The sequence below is a fragment of the Ixodes scapularis genome, unplaced genomic scaffold (assembly GCF_016920785.2).
Source record: "Ixodes scapularis isolate PalLabHiFi unplaced genomic scaffold, ASM1692078v2 ptg000312l_1___fragment_3__unscaffolded, whole genome shotgun sequence".
Lineage (NCBI taxonomy): Eukaryota > Metazoa > Arthropoda > Arachnida > Ixodida > Ixodidae > Ixodes > Ixodes scapularis.
Window position 1 is genome coordinate 364,035 of NW_024609958.1, and position 20,991 is coordinate 385,025.

General features: G+C 50.4%; 1 protein-coding gene across 1 annotated transcript; it reads right to left on the bottom strand.

Annotated features, from left to right (window-relative positions):
• Positions 1–13,618: 13,618 nt before the first annotated feature.
• On the bottom strand, positions 13,619–18,952 carry LOC120850894 (the record flags this gene model as incomplete). Its single annotated transcript, XM_040223583.2, has 4 exons — positions 13,619–13,773; positions 14,047–14,421; positions 14,716–18,778; positions 18,881–18,952. Coding segments are annotated over 4 exons (4,665 nt in total), but the record flags the coding sequence as incomplete, so codon positions are not given.
• Positions 18,953–20,991: the final 2,039 nt, after the last annotated feature.

Genomic DNA, 20,991 nt, shown 5'->3' on the forward strand with positions numbered 1-20,991 from the left:
ATAACGGCAGTTCGCTTTGATGGCGGACTGCCGTTTTGTTGTATGTAAAAATCAATCAGTTTCTCGTCCAGCGTATCGTTTGATTTCGTGAGTTATACTGTTGTAAGACTGCTAAGCACTGGGTCTATTCAGTGACTTGTTAATATGCTTCTCGTACAAAACATTCGTTGGAGGTCTGCAACTTTTCCGAGTTACAGTAAAACCCCTGAAGGAAAAGTGGTCGAATTCGACGCGGAGTTAATTGTTTTGCCCGGAATAATACGACAACCGAACTTTGCAATACTTGCCAACTAGATTTCTTTTGCGATTAGTTTTATTAGAGGCGAGGCTCACCCAGAAGTTTATTACTAGTATAACCTAAATCTCCACGTTTTAATCCGAGCACAACCTTCATCGTTTAAACTCTCAGGTGGACGACCTGAAAAATAAGCAATAATTAAAGCAAAAAAAAAATGCGGTACTAAAACAAAAAGTAGAAGCTGGTAAACATGAAGTGTCGTATGCATTGACGTAAATGCAGTCTACCGCATGACGTTGTCTTGTGCATTGTGTCTTTCTTGGTCTGTATTTTATTATAACTTGAAATAAAGGTTCTGAATATAACAAAAGAATTTCTCAATGCGCCATGTATTGTTCTAAGAACAACGCCTGTTTTCGCATCTTAAATGGAAACTCGCGGTCCTAGACCTTGGTGAGCTATAGCATGAGATAAGTATTGTAAGCTGTCTACTGCGAAACTTTCTTCCATTGTGTTCTCTTTGGCTAGTCTCCTATTGTCCTTTGATAGGTAGACTGTTTGAATAAAACAAAATTCAACTTTGGTCAACCGTTATTTTGCTTGGCCGGAAGGGATAGGCTCTTACTAAACCTGCGTTCCGCAAATCTTTCGCAGGTGTGCCTGCCCAGGTGGTTTCCATAGCTCAAGGGCTGCATAAGTTGACTCCCCCCCCAACTCCGTTTCTCCGTCCGTTCCGCTCCTTCTTCGTTTTGCGGCGATTTGGCCAGCGGCAGCAAAAAAGGTTGCCGACGACCTGTTGTTGAGGATTCTCATTAACATAACATTCAACCTGCCTAGTCCACGAACCCGACGAAAGCGTGTGTTCCTGGTCAAGCCACACCTCAACTGTTTGATTTTGGCAATTTTGTTTTTGGTATATATAGAGTTATGCGAAGAGTCAGCAACTTGACCCTTCAGGTCTCTCGTCCAACTATCAGTTCATTTTGGGAGTTCACTGTTGTAAGACTGTTAGGCACTGTGTCTATTCAATGATTCATTCCCACGCTTCTCGTAGAAAACATTGGTTCTAGTTCTGCAACTTTTGCGAGTTAAGGTAGAACCCCTGTAACAAAATGTGGTCGAATTCGGCGAGGCGTTAACTTTTTGCACGGATATATACAACCACCGAGCTTACGCAAAACTTAACAACTATATATGTATATTTTTTATGGGTTTTATTAGATGCGGTTTATTTTACATTCGACATTCTCGAAGTTAGATCTAAAACGAAAAGGAATCAACTTTGTCTCTCTACCCGCGCGACTAAGTGGTATGGCAGGTTTTAACCAATTAAACATATATAGATATGGTCTAATAAGGCCAAAAATAAAACTGATCTAAAAGCAATCAATAAAGAAAAACAGCGAGCAGCCAGACAACGATATTGGGTACGGGCTTGTGTTTTATCAGCGCGATTTTTTTAGAGTGGAAAATCTAGGCGATAATGGCGTATTTTAAAATATTCTCCATTCAGTTTTGTGCCTGTTGGTCTTGTGTCTTGGTTGAAACGACGACGAGGTCTCTTCATTGGTTAATCTGTAACAAAAGAAAACAAGTCTGTATTATTGGGTTTATTAATGTATAAATGTTTTTTATTCTATTACTATGGGTTTAATCCAAATTATTGTTCCAAACTGTTTTTTTTTTTCGTATTCTAGAGCTAGCATTTCGTGAGAATGGATTTGAATAAATACCTCCCTTCAAAGTTATTATGTTTTTCTTCTTATCTTCATAATTATATATTTGTGCACCAAAGAGGAGACCTGCATGGTTGTTTTTGGGCAGGTAAGACAAAATAAATAAATAAAATAATTAATAAATGTAGCCATAGGGGTTTATAGTCTGCTCAGTGATAGTGTCCTCTTTATTCCATGTTCCCTTCAATACAGCTCTAAGTAATTCAAGACAGAATCCTTTCCAGGGCCCGACCTTGTTCCCCTTTATATACACATTATACTAATTCAAAACTAAGTCCTTTTCAGGCTGCGAAACTAGTCCATCCTCCTTAAGTTCGCAAACACTGGGATATTTCCTACTTTCTTGCCTGCAATTGGGTTCGTTAGTTTATAGGAAAACAGGAGTTTCGATGTTACCGTCTCCTTCAATATTAAAAAGTTTTTGTTTGGGCGTGACTTCGACCTCACCGTATGTCCTTTTCGGGACTTTGTTTTCAATCAACCCAAAGTAAGCTCGGACTTTTTCGAGTTTTCGTTCTGTTCGTGCTGGGATTTTTGTATTAGTTTTGTGAAGACATGATGCTTTGTAAGTGTTAAAGAATAATGGGTTTATGTTATCATATGATATTTGTCTTTTCTTTTAATTTCTATATTTTGATCCCCTTTCTAAGTGTTTTCTTTAATCTATATTATCAGTTTCGAAATATCGAATTTCTCCTCCAATATATGTGAATCAACTATTCCAAACCTACCCCATGACACGCATTCAGACCTTGTTTAATAATTTGGATGCTTCCTGCATTGACGTTTTTAACCCATCCTTTGCAGCGTTCAACTTTTCTCTTAAAATCTATCAAATTTAACCCCTCTTTTATTGCGTTCAAGTTTTCCCTCGTCAATCTGTAGAATTATTCTTCCTTTTTTCTGTATGTTAATTGTGCATCATTACAAATACGAAAGCTGTTCATGAGAACAAAAAAATACACAAATTAATGAATGAATCATTTACTGTTGTTATCATTTTTAACGTTATTTCCACCTTCGAGAGTGAATGAATTAATTTTTGTGTTCAAGCTGCATTCAAGTTTGTAATATTTAATGAATTAGCTTGTTTTCTTAGATTCGGACAAGTTAAAAATAAATGCTCTATATGAGGGATGGGCAACCTGTGGCCCGCGTTGCAGTTTTATGCGGCGCCCGGCACGACACCAAAAAAAGCATCGCCCCTGCCACTTTCTCACACAGACTTAAGGACCACACGGCAGTTTTGACCCCAAATGGGGTTAGACAGGAAGAAGGAGCACTTCCAATCGGCATTATTTAGCATCCCAAACTTGAGCAAAAGACGCCTCCACTAATTTTTCGCCTTTTCTTCGCCTGCCCCCCACCTTTCCACCTTCGTAACTTGGCGCCTGGCCCCTCCGTGTAGCATTCGTGACGGCTCGGCCAGCCGCTGCAAAAGGTTGCCGACCCCTGCTCCCTATCATTGCATTGCATACCATGAACCATTCACTTTTAAAATTACTTCTGTTTTTGCGTATTGTTTTGTTTGTTTAAGGGGGGCAAATATATCATGATAATTGTCACGAATGAAGAGGTAATGGAACCAAGAATAACTGGGGAAACTGAAACGTTTAATGGGGCGAACTTGAGCACACAAATAAAAAGGGAAAAAAAAGATAACAACAAAGCGTCGCGGGCATCGAAGGCGGCGAAGCAGCAGGATCGAACGCTGAGGCGAAACTGACTTTGGCTCGCCATGCGAAGCCCCTTATGTACACGCTTGGGCTTCTGGAATGAGCGACGTAGAATGTTCGACGCGTAAAACATTCAAATCTCGAACACGCCAACAGGATTCTCGAATTTACCAGAACACTAAATTGCAGGAATAAACAAAAGATGTGTCGCTCCTAGGAATCGAACCCTGGCTTTTCGCGAGGGAGGCAGGCACAATAAACGTTAGGCCACGCGCGCGCTGCCTACTTGGTCAGCTGCGCGCGCGGCATTACTCCCCCCTTAAAAAACTGCATCGCCCCGACAAAAAACCTAACAAAACAAGGCAAATAAAAAGAACGGTAAACTAAAGAGTCATTTGGAACGCATAACGTCCAAAGTCCTACCGAGCGTAATACGACTTCAGGCGCACGTAGTGGACTACGTCAGGTTGTGGTGGACGGCGTGATGTTGTTCTTGTTCCGTCGGGCATCACCTCGTAGTTCAGATCTATAAATCGACGAAGTACCTTGTAGGGTCCGAAATACCGTTTCAGGAGTTTTTCGCTGAGACTACGGCGACCGGATCGGAGTCCAGACCCATACCCTGTCTCCGGGCTGGAGGTGGATGTCCCGACGATAAAGGTTGTAGCGGCCACTGTCGACGCGTTGTTGGGCTTTGATCCGCAGTCTGGCAAGCTGACGGACTTCTTCTGCCCGTTGGGCAACCACCTGGGCGTCGCCCTTCCGTTGACAGCCGGTCCGTGGGGTAACATCGCGTACAGCATTGTCGTTACTTTGCGACCATGAACCAGTTGAAAGGGTGTCAACCTGGTGGTCTCGACGTCGACGTACATGGAGATCATGTCGGCGATGGTCTTGTTGAGTCTCTTTGTCAGCCCATTGGTCTGCGGCTGGTACGCCGTGGTGTGACGATGGCTGGTGTGGCCGAGACGGAGGACTGCTTGCATCAGCTGGGCCACGAATGATGATCTACGGTCTGAGATCAGGGCTTCGGGAGCGCCGTGCCGGAGGACGATGGATTCGATGAAAAACTTGGCAACTTCCACAGCAGTCCCTGAAGGAAGGACTTTCGTTTCGGCATACCGCGTGAGATAATCTGTGGCGACGACGATCGAGCGGTTTCCCGACGTGGACGGTGGAAAAAGGCCAATTAGATCCATTCCGATCTGCAGGAAGGTTGCAGTTGGAGGAGAAATTGGCTGCAGGAGCCCGGCCGGCCTCGTCCGAGGTTTCTTGCGTCGCTAACACACGTGGCATGATCGTGTGTATAGGTGGACGATCTTAAAGAGCTTGGGCCAGTAATACTTTTCACAAATACAGGCCAGTGTCCGGCTGTAACCAAGGTGTCCGGGCATCGGGTCGTTGCGGCAGGCTTAGAAGATCTCCTCTCGAAGGTCGGTCGGGATTACCAGCAGCCATGACAAGTTGTTTTCCCTGAAGTTCTCTCTGTAGAGTACACCTTGTCGCAGGACGAAGGTCTACAGGGCTCGTGAGAAAACACGTGGCATGGTACTCCCGCGCCCTTCTAGGTGCTCTGTTAGTGCGCACAGCTCAAGATCGTCTCGTTGACGTCGTGCCATGTCGTCGGTGTTCACTGCGCCTAGGAAGCACTCGTCTTCATCGTCGTCGCTGCTGCCGGAAGGATGTTTCGATGGGCGCTCGAGACAGGCAGTCGACATCGCTGGGCTTGCGGCCTGACTTGTAGACCACAGTCATGTTGAACTCTTGTAGTCGGAGACTCCATCGAGCGAAGAGTCCTGAAGGGTCCTTGAGGTTGGCAACCCAGCATAGCGAATGGTGGTCCGTGACTACGCGGAACGGGCTCCCGTACAAGTACGGAGGAAACTTTGTGATTGCCCAAACCGCAAGGCATTTCTTCTCAGTCGGGGAGTAATTTTCCTCCGCCTTGGACAGTGTCTGCCTTGCGTACCCCTGCCCGTTTCGATCTGGATGAGCATCGTACCGGCGTGCGGTCGTGTATCACTACTGCGTGGTGCACGTTAAAGACCCCAGGCTAGCGGTTGTGCCGCACTGGCTAAATTTCTCATCTACAGCTGGGAGACTCGTCGCCCCTGTGAGGCAGACCAAGTTCTAGGCTGTATAAACACACACACGACCCAATTTTTTTAGGCGATGACTAGCTCGGTGCCTTCTTGTAGTTGAACCAGTACCGGGTCAAGTCCTGCGTTACTCGCGTCCATGTGAATCTCGGTTTCCGCATCCTGATCGAAATGTCCAAGAACTGGCAGAGTCTGGAATTGTCGCTTCAGCTCGTCGAATGCCTGCTGCTGCTCTTCGGCCCATTGGAACTTCTCGGTGTCCTTCGTGAGGTTTGTGAGCGGTGCAGAAATCTTTGCGAAATCCCGAACGAAGCGCCGATAGTAGGCACATAGTCCCAGAAACCTGCGCACGGCCTTCTTGTCTGTCGGCGCTGGAAACACTGCGACAGTGCGAGTCTGCTCTGGGTCCGGGCGAATGCCTATCACTCTTCCCAGGAGGAATTGAAGGTTTCCCTCCAGAAGAACGTCGCCGCGGGTGGCTGCATCGGTCACGACGGTTAGAGAACACTTGACCACGGCGGCAGGTTCACGTGGAAGGCAGCGACTCGGGCGGCGGCTTTCGCTGTTTGGGGCTTCCCTGAAAGCATAACAGGCGTGCGAAGCGTCAAACTGCTCTCACCGAGGTCCAATGACAGCGCCGTATTCACACAAGAAGTCCATGCCGAGAATGACGTCTCTGGCACAGTCTTGTAGAATGACGAATTTCACAGTACACGCCTCGCCGTTGATCTCGACGCGAGCAGTGCATCTTCCGACTGGCGTGATGAGATGTCCCCCGGAGGTCCGTATCTGTGGGCCATCACACTGCGTCGTCACTTTCCGAAGGCGTTGGGAAAGCCTCCGACTCAGGACGGAGTAGTCTCCTCCAGTGTCTACGAGATCCGACGCGTCGTGGCCGTCGATAACGACGTGTAGGTTATTCTTCACCGTTGCAGGAGCGTCGTTTCGGTTTCTTGTGGTACTTAAGTGGGGGCCCTCCGACGTTCGTGCAGGCTCTTAACGTCGGTCGTCTTCGGCAACTCTACCTCCAGAAGTTGCCGTGCCTAGTTTCCCCGGCGAGGAGAAAAGGGCGACAAGCTTTCACGTCGGGGTCGGTGCATCGGCGAAGATGGACGTCGTGGCGACGGCGACCGGGACACGCGGCGAGCTGCAAGCGGGGGAGACTGAGGTTGTCAGAGGTAGTCTTCGATCTCCCGCGGTCGTTCATCGTAGCGTGGACGTGGATCGTTCGGATGGAAGCCACGCAGCCCTATTTGCCGGTAGGGGCAGCGGCGGTAGATATGGTCGGCTTCCCCGCAGTGGTAGCACAACGGGCATCGATCGGGCATCCTCCACACGTCGGTTTTCTTCGGCGATAGTCGTTCCGGGCGGACATACTGGACTTCTCCTTCCGGGCGTCGAGGATGTAACGGCGTCGGTGTGTCTCGCTGGGGTAGCGCCGTGGCTTGGCGGTCAGCTTGCGGAGGTCGTCGGGCCATGGCGGCGTAGCTCAACGTCGGTACTTGTGGCGTCGTCATGTTGATCAGGACTTCAGTTTCGAAGGCTCTGTGAACCTTCTCTCGAACAACCTCGGCGAGCGACAGTGAGGATGGGCGATCCGCGGCGGGGAGAATCATGCGGAGTTCTTCCCGAACGATGTCACGGACAATTTCCGGCCGTCGACACCGGCGGTGCTCAGGTCCAGTCGGCAAAATGCGACAGTTGGAGGAGCAGGCACGCCGGCGAGTCGATGATAATGGCTTGCTCGGGCCGACAGCGCGCGCTCGGTGTTAGTGGCTTCAGCCACAAAACCGTCGACGGTTGTCGGGGGGAATCGCGGACAAGGCCCCCGAAAATTTCAGCCTTCACGCCACGCATGAGGACGCAAAGCTTCTTCTCCTCGGCTGCCTCCGGATCGGCTCGGGCACATGGGCGCATGACATCCTCAACGAAACCGGTCACGCTTTCGTGTGGGCCCTACGCCCCTGTTTGGAGAAGGTCCTCCGCTCGCTGCCGACGGTGGTGGTTGAGGAACGTTCGCTTCAACTCGGCGGCGCAGGACTCCCACATAGTGAAGGACGCTTCGTGGTTTTCATACCAATGCCTCGCAGTTCCTTCGAGCGCGAAGTAGAAATTGTGGAGGCATTGCTCAGTCGTCCATCCGTTGTGGCGGGCGACACGTTCATGGTGTTGCAGCCAGTCTTCAATATCTTCGTGGACGTCTCCGAGGAAAGCCGCCGGAGTTCTGGGTGTGGCGGGCAGGTATACGACGGCAGAAGCGGTCAGGGTTTGCGCCTGGTTTGCCATCGTCGTCTTCTTCGGCTCGGTCTTGGGTGGCAAGGGTCCTAATTCCGGGGGTGGCCAAGGTCAACAACTTGATCGGATATCGGTCTGGTCTTCGTTGGGTCCTCGATGGCTTGGGTTCGGACTTGCCCTGCGGGACCTCGTAGGGGAGCGCTGCACGGACATGCGGTACGCAGGACCTCCGCCAGAGCACTAAATTGCAGAAATAAACAAAAGATGCGTCGCTCCCAGGAATCGAACCCTGGCTTTTCGCGTGGGAGGCAGGCACAATAACCGCTAGGCCAAGCGCGCGTCGCCTACTTGGCCAGCTGCGCGTACGGCAATATTTAGCAGATGACGCATAAAGGTCAGTTAAATCATTACCTAAATTATCTGAATGGCCTTCAACAAAATTAAATCGAGTATTGCACTGAGTATCTAATACTCTGATTTGATTTTTAATTGACTTGTATAATTCATATAGATTGGCAGGGTTTTTTAATGTTTGCAGTACAGATAAACTATCCGTAAAAATATTAGTCGTGTTGGTTGCAGATTTATTAAATATTTTATTGCTTTCAGGATTTCTATTGCTTCTGGCTCGAAAATTGTGTTATGCTTATTTAGGCTATATTTTCTCATCTTTATTCTACATCCATTAGATTTTATTATAACAAATGACGCCCCAACTGTATTTAGGCAGACTGAACCATCTCGATGTCGCTCCGCCTGCTGTACTGTTTTAGCTTTATCAGTTCTTTCTTCGTTTCTGAAAGCTGATTGTGTAGGTCAGTACAGTCTTTGCGGGTCCGCAGTTGTTCACGCTTTAGCGTGGCTATATCAGTTTGCATTTCTTTGACCACAGTTTTAAATCCATCAAAGTTAATTGGCATTTATAAAAGACATCAAAGTTTGCACGCCTGCAATTTCATGCTGTATAGCTGCATTGGACGAATTTACGCTAGGCAGTTCGCTTTTAATTTCTGAATTGTTGGCGTCTACTTTGGTACAGAGGTCAGCGAGAAGTTTAGCAACTTGTTTAAGAGTGACTGATTGTTTGTCTCCCATTTGAACTCAAAATAGCGCTTGCACACACAGAAAAGCATGGCAGAACTCTCACTTGAGCGATCCAGGTGCGGCTTACAAAAGATGGTACCGTGTGTAAATGCAACGTACCTGTAACGTTATAAGGTAACAGAAGATAGTCGACCTGTGGCTGCCTGGACCGCTCAAGAAGTGGGCTACAGCTGGCAGCACGGTTATTTGGAGGTGCTAGCAGGAAGTCAGTGTAGGGTCAGTCCAAGTGTCCGGAAATGGTGTAACCAAAATGGGAGGCGTCCGTGCCCGATAACGGTCAGGCGTCAGCAGCTATCTCGCTTATATGAAATCGCACAGCTGAGCTTGACGTGAAATGTGCGGACCCAATCTTGTACTTGATGCGCCGACTCACGTTATGCATGTAACGTTATAAGGTATCGGAAGAAAGTCGACCTGTGGCTGCCCGGACCGCCCAAAAAGTGTTTACGCCTCCCATTTGTAAGGGGTGGCACCTCCTTCCGCGGGGGTTCCATACCTGGGGTAATCTAGTAACGTTGCCACAGACTGGTGAACTATATTTTTCAACATGGCGCGCGCTCTTTTCAACGTCATATTCGCTGAAGTCATACCCGACGTCTTGAAGTGACTCGGGTTTACGTCGGAGAGCTGTGCTGGTCTCCGATTTTGTGCGCGGTAGTCTTTGTGCGGCGATGTGATAATTCGGCGATCGTAGGCTGTCGAACTTAGTCGTCGTGGACTTGCTAACAGACCCCGCCTGGACGATCTCGTAAGCCTCGTTGGACGAGACCGACGAATGCGGTGCCGGACGCTCCTCTTTATTCGTTTAGCGTTCGTCATTGAGACAAGTCGCCTTGAAAAATCGTGGCGATGCGAGCGTTTTTTCTTGATAGTTTTTGTGTGACGATGTGAGAATTGTGCAGTCGTGTCGTCTGTACTCTGTACATTCGCTGGAAAAATCGCGTGCCGTCAAGAACAACGCATGCTTCCTCGACCCCTTCGTTTGTTTAGTGTTCGCCCTTGTGACAAAGAATGTCCCAAAAGCGTCGTGCAATAAAAATATTAGTTTACTACAAGGTTACATACCACCAGTTGACAATATCTCTCTGTGTTCTTTTTTGTTAACACACACAAACTGTGTAACAATAAAAAAATTGCAGTAGCTTCTGAATCGAATTTTCTTTTATTTTATATAAACATGGTCAAGTCGAATATTGATATATCCAACAGACATAAGCAGATTTATAGAGTAAACGTGGAAAAAGCAAAACATGGGGCATAGTGCGACATTTTTAGTTCTAGCGCCATCTCTGTTCGAATTTGGCAATGCAATTTACTTGATAGTTTACAGAAAGGTGGTGCCACTTGTCAGCTTAACTTCATCAAGATTCTACTACAAAGAATGGAAGAAAGTTGTTGAAAAACAAATGTGCGGTTATTGTTCGTGGGTCGACCAGCCTCCCAAATGTGAAGAAATTCTGCAGTTGCGTCAGATGAATGCAGCTGTAGCCTCCAAAGGGATACGACGAAGCCAGCGACATAAGGGCAGAGGCAACACGTGGAACTTGGTCTGGGTTTAAAGGGGGATGCTGTCCAGAGATGGTAGTAGGTGGATGTTCTTGATGCACCAGAAAGCGACGATATTGCATCTTAAAGTAAAAGGCCTCGGACTGTATAGAACTCAATTACTTTCAAAACATCGGGTGATAGGTTACCTGGGTGCTTTGGAAAACACTACTTGTGAAGAACAGCTTACACCGCCTCACACTTTCAACATAGATGAGACTCGTCAAAATGCTCGCAAACCTTCGAAGATTTTTGAATCCAGTAAGAAAAGCGCAACGTCTGCCATCACAAATGAGGAGAGAGAAAGAAGAGTCCCAGGCAGCACAAAATTTTGGCCCGACACTGGCAATGCCTGATTTTTGCTCGGCACCTGCCTGGCCAGCCCGGCCACTGGAAAGCAGCTGGCCAAAGGTCCCCAAAAGATCACTATTAAGTCCCCGGCCACAGAGTCTTAGTTTTTCCATTGGCAACCAATCACCAAATTATGTTCGGGAAGGGCTTGGCCACCAAGTCTTTGTTTCCTCCCTGGTCACCCGCCTCAAAAAGGTGACCAGCACTCATCCGGCCAATGTTCACCGGCATGAACTTGGTCAATGAAGACAAAAAAGTGCCCGGTAGAAGGCAGAGTACTGATCACTCTTTTCATCCCCGGCCACCAGTCCTAAAAATATCCCCAGCACCTGTCCGGTCAATGTTGACTGGCAGCAACCTGGTCAACGAAGACAAAAAAGTGTCCGGTAGAAGCCTGGGACTCACTACTCTTTTCATCCCCGGCCACCAGTCCTAAAAATATCCTCAGCACCTGTCCGGTCAATGTTGACTGGCAGCAACCTGGTCAACGAAGACAAAAAAGTGTCCGGTAGAAGCCTGGGACTCACTACTCTTTTCATCCCCGGCCACCAGTCCTAAAAACATCCTCAGCACCTGTTCGGTCAATGTTGACTGGCAGCAACCTGGTCAACGAAGACAAAAAAGTGTCCGGTAGAAGCCTGGGACTCACTACTCTTTTCATCCCCGGCCACCAGTCCTAAAAACATCCTCAGCATCTGTCTGGTCAATGTTGACTGGCAGCAACCTGGTCAACGAAGACAAAAAAGTGTCCGGTAGAGGCCTGGGACTCACTACTCTTTTCATCCCCGGCCACCAGTCCTAAAAATGTCCTCAGCACCTTTCCGGCCAATGTTGACCGGCAGCAACTTGGTCAACGTAGACAAAAAGTGAAAGCCGTTTACAACTTCCTGTAACGCCGAATTGGAGCGCAGCTCTTGAGGAGGAGGAGTGGAGGGTATATTCCTCCTCCTCCCTCGTGATCATGCCTGCTAGTCCTCCTCCCCTCCTGCTCCCCCTCCCTCTCCTTTACCAGCTCCTCGTCCTTCAAGCTCCTCCCCTCCCCTCGCCTCCGCCTCCTCGTCTCTCCTCCCCTTCCTCCTCCACCTTCGTACTGCTTTCCTCCTTGCCGCCGAAGCCGGAAAGGGTCGCGTAAGAGCTGTGCTTTGAAATATAGAGTCAGGACAAATATTTTGGAGGTTTGAAATTTTATTGATTGGGGAAAAACCGTGGTGTATATTGGAAACTGCGTTGCATATCTAGCCAAGGTTTACGCTAATAACGTACAAAGCCAACGTACGCAATTGTTATACCAATGTGCCTTAAAGTTTGCTCCGCGAGTTTCCAATTTACGTCCTGGATGAAAACCCCATTATTAATTTAACTAGAACGCCATGATCAGCCGCCGTGGTACGATGTTCAGCAGCCTCTCCAGTGTAGCAGCCAACCAGGACATGAAAAAAAAAGCATGTAGTTAAGCAGTGGGCAAATCTTCCCAGGGTTTATGCTTGACATCCCTGCTTAGACAGTTAGAAGTTAAAATGGTGCCTACCTTTTTTTTGTCTGCTGTGCGTGAGCAGCAAAACGTTTTCACTTCTAAGCTTACAAGGGTTTCAAGGTGACGTGATCACCAGACAAAAACTGGGATGGTTTTCGTCGTCCTAGTAGATGGGCACTCGGCGGAGTATAATATAAAAAAAACACTTATAATAAGTGAAACAAGCGTAAAAAAAGACACTTTAGAGAAGCTACAGGCAGGCACACCATCTTAAACTTGATAAGGGACTTACCCCAAACATGGTGTTGTGATTTGTTTAGATCTGGCACAAGATGAACTTCAGTACTTGATGATGAAACAGGGTCATGAAAGTCGTCACATGCTTGGAACACACCTACAATAAATGTAGCGAAGCCGGTCTGAACTGTGTTAATGACGTTTACAATGTTTTCGTCGAACGTCTTAACAATGCTGTCGGCCATGTTAAATTCGAATGAAAAATATTCAAGCTCTAGATACTTAGAGTGTGTAGTTCCAGTAGCAAAGGAAGGAAGAGGCCCCGAGCTATGACATTCCCTAAGTTCCAAATGTGCTTCAAGCAAGAGGGGGAGGGGGGGGGGGGCGGGAGGGAACGGAGGGGAGGGTATGCCTCTCCTCCTCATCCGTACTCTCTCGTCGTCCCCTTCTCCTCCTCTCGTGCTCCTCCTCCTCTCTTGAGGTATTTGAATTTTGCGATATACCGTACTGAACTATGTAATATAATGTGGTATTTTTGCTCACCGCTTGTACGGAGAAAGGGAATATATTTGTCAGATCTGGAAGCTCCAATGTGATTTACGATTGATGAGACCGCTTGCTTGCACAACAGGTATCTGGCATCTCCTCTCCTCCTCCTCCTCAACCTCACCGTCCTCCTCCTCCTCTTCGTCTTGTACGACTTGCACGCTCCAACTGATAACGAAGCTGGTAGATGCCCCTCCGAGTGGCCCGCCTAACACCTCTCAAGGTACGCAAGACCGTCGGAGGGAACAATTTCCCAGGTTTCGTTCTTCTCCTCCTCCTTTCTTCCTAGCGTGCAGTCCATATCGTCGCCAAAGTTCGGCGTCCAAAATCCCCACAATATATACAAATATAGAGCAAGCTCCTCCTATACTGGTGCTTTAAATAGCACTCTTATCCCAGTCCTTGATTGTTATGAAGGAAGCCTTGTGATCTGAGAAGTGACAGGATATGTGTTCCAGGTGATGGACCAAAGGCTGATTTTGAAAGACGAGGTCTATGCACGTGTTTCGAGAGGTCGTCACAGCGGTGTGAGCTGTTACGAGGGAGAGAAATGGGAGGTTTTCCTGCATAAGTGGTATGAAGTTCTTATTCTTTTTTAAGTCTGCATTAAAGTCCCCCACTACTAACATGGGTGTGGACCCACGTGTGCTTAACGCAAGTCGCAGAAAATGCACGATATCTTTGGTGACTGCTGTAGGCGAGATATACAGAGCCACCACTACCAAGCCGTTGTCGAACTTGGCGCCACAAAGTTCTCCAACTTCGTCTGACGTTCCAAATATCTCGATGGGTACCACAGACAGACCCTTACACACGTAGATGGCCACCCCTGCCGCTCTGTTGTGCTCTCTACTGACGCCGCAGCAGTACTGGTAGTCCATGATTTCTACCGCCTGTTTTGGATCCATCCACGTTTCCGAGAGGCAAAGTACAGATGCATGGCGTAGGATGGGGTCGTGGTGCACGTCCTTGGAATGCGCCGGCAGAGAGCGAACATTAAGTGCGGCGACCGAGAACAAGTGCGGTTGCTTAATCATTGCGTAGCACTTAGCAGTGACAGTTTGGAGTTTGTGTGACTGCAGCCGACGAAACTCATCAAGTAGTACCCTGTCAGGATTGGGCTTGCCGTGGTAGAACGTAAAGTCATTGTCCACATTGGTGAGGTAGAGCCCGTTGATGTCTGTAGCACGACTCAGTGCCACGTATACCAATTTCTGTGGATGACTCTTGGCATACGAGTACACCACGTTTTCATACGTGCCTCCCTGTGATTTGTGAATGGTGATAGCACTTGCTTGCACAACGGGTAGCTGGCATCTCCTCAGGGATATCCTTGACTTCTTATCAATGACGCAAGTGACTGTGCGTCTTTCGATAGGTGTCCAATTTTGCTGAATATTTCTGTCGAGTGCCCGTAACTGCCGGGATTTTGCGGCCGCCACGGTTCCAATCGCAATTTTGGAACCAAGCTCACCGAAATGCAGCCAGATGCGTTCCGGCTCTCGGAGCGTGTCGTATTGTATGTACTGCAGTATTCCAACAGAGCCATTGACCAGACCATCGGAAACATCGACATTGAGTGTGAGCATATATGGTTTTCCAATGCATAGCATTATATTAGCTGGCAGGTTTCCGAGTTCGGCCTTGGGCAGCGTTTCGGCCTTGCGCATTGCCTCTGTCTTCTCCTGCATAGACCTGAATCCAACGATTGTGTCCCGTGCCGGACATGCCACACGATTATCTTCGGTTGCAATGGCCGTGTTCGTATTGTAGTAGTCCGATTCCTTGTTGGAGTAGTACAAGCGGATGCCACCGGGACAACACGTTTCTGCTTGTTGTTGCGTGACGAAGCGACTCTGGATCAATGCGATTTCTTCGGAATCCAATTCTGCACCGTCTCCAATTTTGGTAAGTATGGTGGAAAACCTGAGATCGCTTTGCCTTACGACCTTCGTGAGGACAAAGTATGACAAATGGTGCCATGCGATTTCGGTGTTAAACACACTGTTCGTCTTGACGCGCTTGAAAACCTCGGCGGCACGAACGGGGGGAAGCTGGCGCAGGTCTCCGCAGAGGATGATGTCTAACCCACCGAAAGGCTCTAGGTATTTGCAAGTGATGATGCGGAGTCGCGAGTCCACTTTCTGAAGGATGTCGGCGGACATCATGCTAACCTCATCGATAATCACGCACCTGACGTTCCTGAACGCATAGCGGAACGTGTTCAACTCGTTGTCCCGCAGTCCGCCATCCCTATTGATGGTAAGTCTGAACGCTGCATGTACAGTTATTCCACCAAGCGCGACCGCCGCTTTTCCAGTTGTAGCACAGGCAACATAGGCGTTTACATTATCTGAACCAGCAGGGTTGCAATATCTGTTGTAGACGTCCATGATGAGACGCAGTACAAATGTCTTCCCACATCCAGCCACTCCCGTGAAGAAGATTTGTAGTGGCGGAGAGTCCGGTATAGTGAGTCTATGCACGACTTCTCGGACGATCTCGTACTGCTCCTCATTCGTCTTCCGCATTGTGTCCAGGTACTGATCTCTGCTCATGACGTCTTGGCGCGTGCAGACGGCGGGGCACTGCTTAAACGGGGCATTGGATTGGACCATACCGATGTCTAGGAGATCGGAGTCGTCGTTTTCCATGGCCATCGGGTGCAGTCTCACATCTGGGAGCTCAGAAGTGGCACAATGTTCCCCGTCATTTGACTGGAGCATGGAATTACAAACGGCACGAATTTGCTCAATGTCTACGTCACTGTGGTACCGTGCCTTGTTCTGTAGAATGACGTCGATGTTTTGCTCATACAGACGCTCGAAACAGTTTTGGTCTAAGATGTCAACTTCTTTGCGGAATGGATAGAAAAGCAGGACATGTTCTCGCTTGAAGTTGACTGAATCGTCTACGGAGTAACCGCGGTAGCGAAGTATCCGTCGCTGATTCCTCTTTCTGTAGGTATATATGTTGTACTCGGTAGCGAACTCTGCTAGAGTAACAGGTTCCAATTCGGGAATGCGGTCTTCGTAGCGCTCGATCATCGTCCGTTTCCATACATCAGTGCTTGATTCTACTAAGCCTTCCTGCGCCATCTGAGCGTTAGACTTCCGAATGCGCGTCCTCTCCTCGGGCCATGCAGAGTTCACGAAGACAACTTTGCGACTCGCCTCCGACATATCCTGGTTGAGCAAACACCATGCGGCCTCCTGTGCGGACAGTTCAATGGCATTCAACATTTTCACACCTAGATGTCTCAGTGCCTGAGAATAGGCCATATCCCCCTTCTCCTTGACAATTTCTTGCACTGCTCGATTGAGGTTCGACATACCTCGGTTGGCCTTGTTTACATATTCCACCACGTAGGCAGCACACGCGTACGTGTCGAGGACGATCTGAAGATCCATGTTAGAATCGAGAATTGATGCAACCCATGGGTTAAAGTAATTCACCCACTTTTGCTGCACAGTACGGGGTAGCATGATGGTGGCACGAGGAGTGCCTGCTCGGAGAACAGAAATGTACTCCGCCTTGTCCGCGACACCGTGATGTTCCCAAAACTGCTCCATGGAGTCATAATTTGTCGTTTCCAGGGCCTGATGCATGGCCTCGTACTTGTTTAGGAGGCTCTCGATTTTCTTCTTCTGCGCTTCATTGTCCATAGTGGGGAAAGGCACTACAACCATACATTCATCGATGGGCATAAAAGGCGCGTTAAAGCGGCATCTGGTGGTGTTGTGCTTGTAGCAGGTATGCGTGTGTTGGTGCACCTGAGTCCGCTCCCGCTTCAAGCATCCGTTGTCGATGGAAAGCAGAACGTTGGCTATTTCAAGAGTCTGGGGCATGAGCATCGAGAGCTCCTCGTTGGGCGCGTTATGAAGCCAAAGGAGAATGTGCGCGTGTGCCGACCCGCGGTGCTGAAATTCGATCCGCTTAAAGTAGTCGACGACTGTGTACGGCCTAAAAGGCGATACACGGGTGTTGCGGAGAATGTTGAGAATGACACGTACCAATCGGTCGAAATATATGGCACAGACCACGGGATCGTCATTTACTAGCTGAGCTCGATAAATGCTGTTCATTTGCTCCAGTGGTACTTCGATCTCGCCGGGCTTCAACCGAAGGCGTTGAAGCAACTGCAAAAGGTCGGGCCAGTGCATTTCCGAGGCAGAAAGAGTGAGGAACGCGGTCGGCTTACCCAACTGCCGTATCATAGCAAAGAGGTCTTTCTTGCGTTTTGTCCAGTACTGCACGGTGTTGGGTATACCATGCATGAAAGCCATGTCGTGCTCGACCGCTTGCTGCACAAAATCCTTGTCGAGCAACTGTTGCTTCGTTAGTGTTTCCAGTGCCTTTATGTTGCGGAAGGCCACACACATGTCACCGGCTACTCGGTGCCTAAACACTTTCATGGCCATGTACAGTACGTGCTGCGGTGTGGCCCCTCGACGGTCTGATCTGCGGATCTCACTCATGGCGTGTGTGAAGACTGTCGGTTTTGCGCTGGCATCTACTCGGCGCGGCTCACCGAGATAGATCTGTGGGAACGAGAGCTCCTCTGCGTGTTCGTCGTAAAGGATGCTCACGGGCCTTTTTCCCTCACCTGGCGCAATCGCTAGAAACTTGTCTTCGTCCCATACGAGAGTGTGCTGAGCCAGAGTCATGGCTGTAGCCACTTGGATCGGATCGTTGAGGTCTGAGCATTGCGGGAGCAACTCGATCTCGTCGTGTTCGTCCACTTCTACGATATCCCCCAAACGGGCAAAATCGCACTTTATATTATAATGCTTGTACAGCGTGCTATCACACAGCAGCTTAAGCCACGGCAGCAGATCACATTTTTTTACTGCCCCTGCCAGGTACGTCGTCTTCGCAAGCATACGGCGCTTCAAATGTACATTGAGGGCTCGGTCTTGTTCGATGGCACGAGGCAACATTGTCACCATGTCGTCCACATCAACACAGACGTTCACTACTGGTCCCTTAATGCCGTGTTGACCTCCACCGTGCATCAGCCGTCGCAGTTGCATGAAAGGAATTCGTGGAGATATGAGTCTCTCACTCACCGCGTTCAATTGTGGGAGGTGGGCTGGTTTCGGGGGATATACATAACCGTTACTTGAGGAAAGATGAGGAATATGACCCTTGTGCACTGATTGTATGCAGGTGGAGCACAGTTTGAATTGGGTTAGGTCCGAGTTTGGAAATGATTGCTCTAGGGTCTCGTGACATCTGTCCGGTAGCGGTTGCAAGTCGTTTTGGAACCAGAGCCGATCACAGACTGAACATACGCTCCCGAACGGGTTGTCTCTAAACAGCCGTTGGAAAATTTTTGTTGCACCGTCAGGCTTAGCGATCCTTGCCTTTTGCTTGGCTTCCGCTGTGGCGGCGCTCACTCCTGGCTGCTCTCGGCGGCGGCGATGAGCGTCTGCCTCGGCGTCGCGCACTTCCGGGTCCTCTCGACGGCGGCGCTTAGATTCAGCTTCAGCAGCGCTCACTTCTGGCTGCTCTCGGCGGCGGCGATGAGCCTCTGCCTCGGCGTCGCGCACTTCCGGGTCCTCTCGATAGCGGCTTCTGGCTTCCGCTTCGGCGGCGCTCACTCCTGGCTGCTCTCGGCGGCGGCGATGAGCCTCTGCCTCGGCTTCGCGCACTTCCGGGTCCTCTCGACGGCGGCGCTTAGATTCAGCTTCAGCAGCGCTTACTTCTGGGTGCTCTCGGCGACGGCGATGAGCTTCTGCTTCGGCGTCGCGCACTTCCGGGTCCTCTCGATAGCGGCTTCTGGCTTCCGCTTCGGCGGCGCTCACTCCTGGCTGCTCTCGACGGCGGCGATGAGCTTCTGCTTCGGCGTCGCGCACTTCCGGGTCCTCTCGATAGCGGCTTCTGGCTTCCGCTTCGGCGGCGCTCACTCCTGGCTGCTCTCGACGGCGGCGATGAGCTTCTGCCTCGGCGTCGCGCACTTCCGGGTCCTCTCGATAGCGGCTTCTGGCTTCCGCTTCGGCGGCGCTCACTCCTGGCTGCTCTCGGCGGCGGCGATGAGCCTCTGCCTCGGCTTCGCGCACTTCCGGGTCCTCTCGACGGCGGCGCTTAGATTCAGCTTCAGCAGCGCTTACTTCTGGGTGCTCTCGGCGACGGCGATGAGCTTCTGCTTCGGCGTCGCGCACTTCCGGGTCCTCTCGATAGCGGCTTCTGGCTTCCGCTTCGGCGGCGCTCACTCCTGGCTGCTCTCGGCGGCGGCGATGAGCCTCTGCCTCGGCTTCGCGCACTTCCGGGTCCTCTCGACGGCGGCGCTTAGATTCAGCTTCAGCAGCGCTTACTTCTGGGTGCTCTCGGCGACGGCGATGAGCTTCTGCTTCGGCGTCGCGCACTTCCGGGTCCTCTCGATAGCGGCTTCTGGCTTCCGCTTCGGCGGCGCTCACTCCTGGCTGCTCTCGACGGCGGCGATGAGCTTCTGCTTCGGCGTCGCGCACTTCCGGGTCCTCTCGATAGCGGCTTCTGGCTTCCGCTTCGGCGGCGCTCACTCCTGGCTGCTCTCGGCGGCGGCGATGAGCTTCTGCCTCGGCGTCGCGCACTTCCGGGTCCTCTCGATAGCGGCTTCTGGCTTCCGCTTCGGCGGCGCTCACTCCTGGCTGCTCTCGGCGGCGGCGATGAGCCTCTGCCTCGGCGCCGCGCACTTCCGGGTGGTCTCGACGGCGGCGCTTAGATTCAGCTTCAGCAGCGCTTACTTCTGGCTGCTCTCGGCGGCGGCGATGAGCCTCTGCCTCGGCGTCGCGCACTTCCGGGTGGTCTCGACGGCGGCGCTTAGATTCAGCTTCAGCAGCGCTTATTTCTGGCTGCTCTCGACGGCGGCGATGAGCTTCTGCTTCGGCGTCGCGCACTTCAGGGTCCTCTCGACGACGGCGCTTAGATTGAGCTTCAGCAGCGCTCACTTCTGGCTGCTCTCGGCGGCGGCGATGAGCCTCTGCCTCGGCGTCGCGCACTTCCGGGTCTTGTCGACGGTGCCGTTTAGCTTCAGCTTCGGCGGCACGCACTGCAGGATCTTGGCGCCGGCGGCGCTGAGCCTCTGCTCGGGCAGCGCGTTTAGCAGCAGCTGCTTCATCTGACTCGCTCATTTTGTGAAAAAAGAACTGCCTGATTACGTCTCGTCGTCGTCGTCTTTGTGATATCACTCATGCTGGATCACGGCGCCGGCGGTGCTGACCCTCTGCTCGTGCAGCACGTTTAGCAGCAGCTGCTAAAGCCCGTCCATCCTGAGAAAAGTGGCTGCATTGATTGTTGTGGAAATGCTCGAGACACGTGCCGTGCACCAATTCTGGGAAGAACATGGCCACTGTAACATGGCATCTGAAATCTAGTTTGAATGTGCACTGTGCCGCCATGATCTTTCCAAAGTCTGCACGTTGCACGTGCCTTGTGCATCGACGCACCGTGCGCAACTTTTAAGACATGAACGCACTTTAGCAGCTTTTAGCTTCTCTTTGTTCTATTATTTTTCTGCTGCAGGGTTTTTCAACCGTGCAGCAGGAAAGCCGAAGCCGGCCGAGGGATAAGAGATAAGAGTCTTTTAAAATAATTTTTCGGAGAAATGAAAATTCGGATTCGTCCGCCCTGCTCATCCTCCCTGCTCCCCTGCGTTCTCCTCTTCCCCTCGCGGGGGCCACGTGATCTCGGGGGGGGGGGGGGGGGGGAGGGGAGGGGGTAGTCACGTGACCCTCCCGAGGCCACGTGACCCCCCGCTGAAGTCATGTGA